General features: G+C 31.9%; 1 protein-coding gene across 1 annotated transcript; it reads right to left on the reverse strand.

Moving 5' to 3' along the window:
* Window positions 1-1,964: 1,964 nt before the first annotated feature.
* On the reverse strand, window positions 1,965-7,469 carry LOC133205986 (large ribosomal subunit protein bL20-like). The gene is made up of 5 exons (XM_061341889.1): window positions 7,309-7,469; window positions 6,436-6,546; window positions 5,826-5,903; window positions 3,147-3,212; window positions 1,965-2,831 (listed from the first exon to the last, which is right to left on the reverse strand). Exons 1-5 carry the CDS (start codon window positions 7,423-7,425, stop codon window positions 2,664-2,666), a joined length of 540 nt encoding a protein of 179 aa, XP_061197873.1. The 5' UTR covers window positions 7,426-7,469; the 3' UTR covers window positions 1,965-2,663.
* Window position 7,470: the final 1 nt, after the last annotated feature.

The raw sequence follows: 7,470 nt of genomic DNA on the forward strand, positions 1-7,470 counted from the left end.
TCGGAAACTATTGCATAGATTTGTCTGAAAATTTGTACACTTATTCACCATATGAAGGTGTGCACCTGGTATTTTCATCATGATTGAATAATTTTTCTGCATTTTACAGGTGTTTTTTCATATTTATTATGTGGTTTTGTCCTGACCTTTTCTCAAAGTCTATTTCATAGAATTGTATGAAAATTTGTACACTCATTATTTACCATATGAAGATGTGCATCTGGTATTTTCAACATTGTTTGATAATTTTTCTGCATTTTACAGTTGTTTTTTTTTTTTTGTTCATTTTTATTGACTTAGTCATTTTGGGTTTATTTCTAAGGTTTGAGACATAGAATCTGGAACATCATTCTGTACAAAAATGTGAACTACAGCTTAAAACTATTCATTAAAACAACAACAAAAAATCATCAAGTATTAAAAACAATTTTTATATCACACAGCAGATAGTGTAAATCTATTTGTACCTTGGGAGTAATGAGTGGACATGCATCCAGTTAGAGATAAATTAATGAGTTCAGTGTGGGAAGTTGTTAGGGCATCTCTGATCAAGCAGGTCTTATCTATATCTCCTGGGAATTTAAAGATCTCTGTTCTTTAATTCACTTAATTGTAATTTATTGTCTGTCATAGTGCATAGTTACTGGATGACCAGCCTTTTATTTTTAAAATGAATTTGATATAAAGTTATCAAGATTAATTTGATTTTGTAATTAATTGATTTTTTTTTCAACAATCAATTTGCAGAGTGTCATGTCTCAAAAAGATGACAGATAGCTGCAATTTATTTTTTTCAATGTATTAAAAAAAACCAATGTAATTACAATGTATTGGTATTGATGTTTTATTAGGTTGTTCCTTGGTTTCATTCATTAAAAAATATAATGAGCAATTATTTTTTCTCTCTAAATGTTTATAAGAAAATTGTGAACACCTCTTTGATCCATAAAATATTAGTGATTTGGCACCTCTGAAAAACCCAGCGGGGGGTATTTGTCCCTTTTGGACAGTTCTAATTTTGACAAGGTCACAGAATTATAAAGTGTTAAATTACTGCTTTAACCAGAAGTTGGAAGTACAGGTACATTGGATGATTGTGATTGTGAGCAGTAGACCTGTAACAACCCTGCATCATGGTAATTTAGACAGGGTGAACTTGATTGGAGTTGAAATTTAAAATTCTTGTCCATACCATATAGTCAGGATAATTTTGACAAGGTCACAGGTTTATAAAGTGTTAAATTACTGCTTTAACCATAAGTTTGAAGTACAGGTACATTGGATGATTGTGATTGTGAGCAGTAGACCTGTAACAACCCTGCATCATGGTAATTTAGACAGGGTGAACTTGATTGGAGTTGAAATTTAAAATTCTTGTCCATATCATATAATTAATAGGAATTAACATTAGTAGTTAATGATCATATTAGACCTAAGCCTTGATTATGATTCTAGGATATACCATGACCCTGAGCCAAGGTCATTTAGCCAAAGTTACAGGGTTCAGAAGTGTTAAAATTTTGCAAGTCTTTGTCAAAATATAACAGACAAAACCGTGTATTTGAGGAGGTGATTTCTTTGATGGAGATACCCTTATGTCAAAGAGGTTTATCTCAAGGTCAAGATCACATGACTTGGAAGTTTAATATTCTTCGGGGGTTCTTTGTTCTTTGTTTTAATGCTAGAATTGTGAAAAGACACTTTCATGTGGATACAAAAATGGCTAAGACCAGAGAGGTGTTGCAACCATCAACCGAATACATCTCAACAAGATTCAGGCCAAAGGTATTTTCAGATATTTTTGCAAAATTAGAGTCCAAGTTAATAGCAAATTAAGTTGACAAGCATTAAGTAGAACCTGAAAATTACGACTAACAAGTGATCACTCGGTCTCTTACTTGATACAATAAATATTTAGTAAAAATATAAAGGGTTACATTACAGTCCAAGAAAGTGAGAAGTACTGACAGCATGCCAATTTTATTCACACGTGACATTTTGTGCATGTGAATGCTCCCTTGTTATAAATTATGTATTTACTAAGTTAAGAATGTACAGTACAGTCATACAGAATAACACTATTTCAAATAGGTTTATAAGGAAGTGGTTCTAAAGTAGTGTCTTGACCCCCTCCCCCCTCAAAACAATCGACTGCAGTTAAAATGTTTGTTCCCAAAAATAGCATAAAGCTTAAATTTCAGTCCATTATTTTACAATTATTACTTGATTTATAAGTTTTTGTACCTAACCTATAATAAGAGTTGCTCAAACTGAAGCTGAATAGTCAATATTTTAAGAGCTAGTTTCACCTCATTATACACTCTAATTAACAAAAACACTGTAATTAACAAAAACACTGTACTAAACAAAAACAAGTATAATGTTCATTAAATAATGTAAATCAATGTTGCTTTGCAATTGTCCAATCACAAGTGTTCTATAACGGTGCACATCATTTTTACATTCACTAGTTTTAACACCACAACAGGATCAACCATTACAGATCTCAGAATCTGTTCAGTGGCCTGCACACTCTGTCTGGTTGCGATTCAACTCCACAAACTTGCAGATATTTTGAATCCCCTAGTTTTTTGGCTTTCAGTGATGACATGAACTTGAATTTCACTGTAAAAGAAGTTTCTAACTCGTTTAGAGCACCATGTTCATTTCAACATCTTTTTCCCCAATTTCTCTCTGCGAATCTCCCTTTTTGTTTTTTCTTTTTCCATTTTTTCAAACATGGATCGAGTCATGATTCCCTCTGGGACAGGTGCTATGGCATCATATAGTCCCATCTCCTGATGCCTCTGTTTAGCAAACTCAACCAGTCCCTTAAAGGAAAGGATTTTATAAAATAACAGAGAAATTACATCACTGAAAATCTGCTTAAAAAAATCATTCCATGATGTAGATTTATCTACTTACATCAAAATAAAATTAAAGATATAAAACAGATCACCAACACTTTGTGACAATGCAGCAGTAAATTAATTTTGTTGACCGGTTTCGACCAGGGACGGTCTTCATCAGAACCATTGAAGTGTTTGGTTATATATATTCCTATATTCATTTACCAATTAAATCAAAAAGAATTGTTATTACTAACTGAAATAAAGTTTTCATCATTTATTCTATGTTTTTCATACCTGGAATGTTCTTGGTTCATATATGCAAATGTCATGTAAAACCTTCTTGTCTAGCTGAACGTCTGACTGCAAGTGGAAAAAGATAAAACTCAAATACATATATTTATATGATCATAAGCTTGCATTCAGCATTGTTAGTACACGGAACATGGCAAAATTAAATTTAAGATTAAAAGCACCTTACTATTAGCAGGTTGGGGGGCAACGTAAATTCTGCTATAATGGTGGTATATCACTATTATAGTGAGATTCCGCTATATTTTCAGCCGTAGTTACCCTCGATTTCATCAAACAACATGCTTGCTGTTTAAAGCGCAAGCCATGGTGGGTATAAAAATGGACAATAATTGATATCTTTACATGTTATGAATTTTATTAAATTTTCTGCCGATGCGTTTAATAATGCGAACACACTTTTGAAAACGGAAGTTACAATTTTAACATAGCAACCAGTGATTGCAGTAGTATTCAAGCATAACTAAGTCTTATTTTCTCTCACACATGTATACAAATTGTTGCTTGTAATAACTTTCAATCCGGATGAGAAGAAGTATGTGGAATTTGCAGTAGAAATGATGATTTTTGACTGCATGGTTACCGGTATGGAGGCCCGTTGTAGCAAATGGAAAAAGCTCAATGCACGTACACTTATATCACTGATGTATCTGATTTAATTGTTTCTTTTAAATGCAAAAAAATCGTAAACAATCTGTAAAATGTCACTTCAGCAGGTAATCCCAAATATGATGTTTATATGATATTTGTCTTGGGAATGTTAAACAAAATATTGAAAAAAAAAATTACTTGTACCTTTTCTTTAATTTCTGCATGATAACCTTGATGAAAAAAAAAACTGTATACAATGACTATAAAGTATATAGTGTGGGGAATGTTTGGCAGAATTTCTCAGAAGAAATATTTGTGCTTTATATTATACAATTATTGACTTTGATGAGGTGTTCTCGTGACTATACAAACCTGGCCAGGTATTGGTTGACCGAGGTCGAATGCTGAGATTACATTGTAACCAATACCTGACCAGGTTTGTATAGTACAGGTAAACCGAATTTAAAAGGCAATAACCGTTTTATTAAATAATAAGAAATTTTACATTCTTGACACTTCAGATCTTTTCTCCTACAAATGTAAACAATCATTACATATTGTGTAGTGTAAAAAACGTATTATAATGATATTTCAACTTAACAACTGATTAACAGTGGAAAACAACATTCTAATAATTAAATACTCAACTTTTTAAATTAAATTTGAGGTGAACTCACTCTAAGGTACACATCAGGAAAGAGAGTCTAAACCAATCAGAGAGGATCAAAATTCCTGATCATTTAATAATATGTTTGATCCACGCAATTATGATGCACAAAAATAAAGAATGGTTATTTATTTTTCATCTGGAACACGAAATATGGCCGTAGTTTCAAAAAAAAAAAACGTTGAGAAATATTTATATCCACTGCAGATTTTCTTCTCTTTATATGAAAACCACTTCTTTCATCATTCAGTGAATTTCGATTATTGCTGGTTTTTCAAGTCACCTGAAGATTTCTTTCGCAGTGTGCTTTTCAATCAGTGAACTCACAATGACGTTCATATAAATAATACAATATTTAACGTACTTAAACCTACTTTATATAATTATTTACATTGTATACAAATAAATATACACAAATAATGTCTTTCTTTATTCATTAAAGGGAATAAACGGTTACAGCTTTTGCAGAAAACTGCTAACGCAGGTTACTATCCTGTGCATTTTTTCTGCAATAGTTGTAACGTTTATTCCTGGACTAACAATCAAATAAAACAATTTATTTTTTAAATACTTGGTAAAATTTTCAAATTAAGAAACCGTTCAAATTAAGAAACCGTTCCACTTTTTTTTTCAAATTTGATATTGTCATTCTGGTATAATTTCAATTAGGATTTCATAATCTTTTTTCAGCTCAGAACGTTCTAGAATAAAATTTCATGCTATAAACAATAAATTTCAAGTATATAAAGTTTTCTTTATCTTGATAAGGCTAAATCGTTCAAACTTGTGGTTTCATCATTGAGACAATAAACATTATACTGGGAATTACCTGTAGAAGTGGCATCTTATAAATGTTGTACGATTTATTACATTTAAGTAATACAAATCAGATACATCAGTGTTATAAGTGTACATGCATTGAGCCTCCATACCGGTAACCATGCAGTCAAAAATCATCATTTTTACTGCAAATTCCACATACTTCTTCTCATCCAGGTTGAAAGTTATTACAAGCAATAATTTGTATACATTTGTGAGAGAAAGTAAGATTTAGTTATGCTTGAATACTACTGCAATCACTGGTTGCTATGTTAAAAATGTAACTTCTGTTTTCAAAAGTGTGTTCGCATTATTAAACGCATCGGCAGAAAATTTAATAAAATTCATAACATGTAAAGATATCAATTATTGTCCATTTTTATACCCACCATGGCTTGCGCTTTAAACAGCAAGCATGTTGTTTGATGAAATCGAGGGTAACTACGGCTGAAAATATAGCGGAATCTCACTATAATAGTGATATACCACCATTATAGCAGAATTTACGTTGCCCCCCAACCTGATTAGATCACAAATAGTCATCAATAACACATTTATTTATACTTTTAGTACATCTGGTGACTGACCTCAGCTAGCACTGACATAAAGGGAACATATTCCATGTCGTGTTCCGCTAGAGCTGCTGAGAGGCGCTGAATCCACATCTACAAAAGTTAGCAATAGCAAATATAAGAGGGAAACGTACAAAGATCTTGTACAATCTGAAATCTCAATCAACATGATCAAGATATTAACATAAGTTAAAGATTCATTAGATGGAAAACTTAGAAGACTAGAGGCATACATTATTGTACAATCTGAAAATTATGGAAGGGTTGAGTGTGTTAAAAAATTATTTTCTAAAATAATAAACATGTTTATAGTAAGAAAATGTTATGAGATTTTTCATAAATATTGCTTTACTTATTGGGAACAAGGTCTTTTACTCTAGAAATAATCATTAGAACTATTCTGCACAGTCCAAAGATGTTGTGTAGTCCAGAAAGTATCATAAGAACTATTGTGTAGTCCAGAGATAATCATAAGAACTGTTGTGTAGTCCAGAAAGTATCATAAGAACTATTGTGTAGTCTAGTGATAATCTTTAGAACTATTCTGTAGTCCAGAGATAATCATTAGAACTATTCTGTAGTCCAGAAGCAATACACTACTTGCTTTAAGTGAGTTTATACTGACCTCTTTCATATCCATTTTCTTTTGTTTTCGTGTTCTTGTGACCCTTTGTAACATCTTCTGAGCTGCACGGACAGCTATAGCATAGCAGTTCCTCCTTCTACCATAAAAATGCTATTAAAATGCAAAACATCATATTTAAATTTACTAAACTTCTAAGTTCCATTTTACACACAGTCAAAGTACGGTCAAACCTGTTATCTGAACTCGATGGGACTGAGGAAAAAAATTCAAGATATCCAAGGATTTGAGATATCAAGGGTAAAATACTTCAATAAAAAGTGGTTAAGACTTCAAAATTACTTTGACTTATCCATGGTATTCGAGATATCAGTGTTTGAGATACTGTGAAGTTCAACTGTATACACTTTCAATAATATTCAGATCACTCTTTAACATATATAAGTATAGTAAGTATTTGATATAATAGTTTCAATATAAAAGAATCAGATTCACTTTTTTTGACTAAAATAATCAGGTATGTTAGATGCAATTTCAATTTAAAGGGGGGTACAACTAAACAGAAAATGGGAAAAATATTATTTGGGGAATAAAAGTTCATCAGACATTATCAACGTAACTGGCATTCAGCAATGGTTTTCTGTTGAATAGTATATACTGGCAAAATACGGGGGCTGGGGTAAAGGATCCGTGTAGTCACAGATTGCCACAAAGTTTGTGACTTTCTATCACCGAGACATTTTAGAGCAAATTTTATTAACAAATAGAAAATAACGCTTTAGATAAAAAAAAATCATAATCCCTACATATAGAGAGAGGGGGAAGGGTTAGGGTTTTTTTAATCGAAGGCTTTATTTGCAACTTATTAATAAAATTTCTGGTGCCATACTGGCAAAAAGAAAAATTAGAACAAACCCATGTCAACCGAAAAATAAAATTCTTCTTGTTCGTTCGATCTGGATGAGAAATTCCTTCGTGCATTTTCCGAAGGCGAAAGAGTCTAGCATAAACTTGACGAGATAGGAAAACCATGTTTGGCAGGCAATACTGAGAACTGCAGAACGCAGCACGTTTTCA

This window comes from Saccostrea echinata, unplaced genomic scaffold (assembly GCF_033153115.1).
Source record: "Saccostrea echinata isolate AGI-Se365-2 ecotype Australia unplaced genomic scaffold, CSIRO_AGI_Sech_v1 ptg000054l, whole genome shotgun sequence".
Taxonomy (NCBI): Eukaryota; Metazoa; Mollusca; class Bivalvia; order Ostreida; family Ostreidae; genus Saccostrea; species Saccostrea echinata.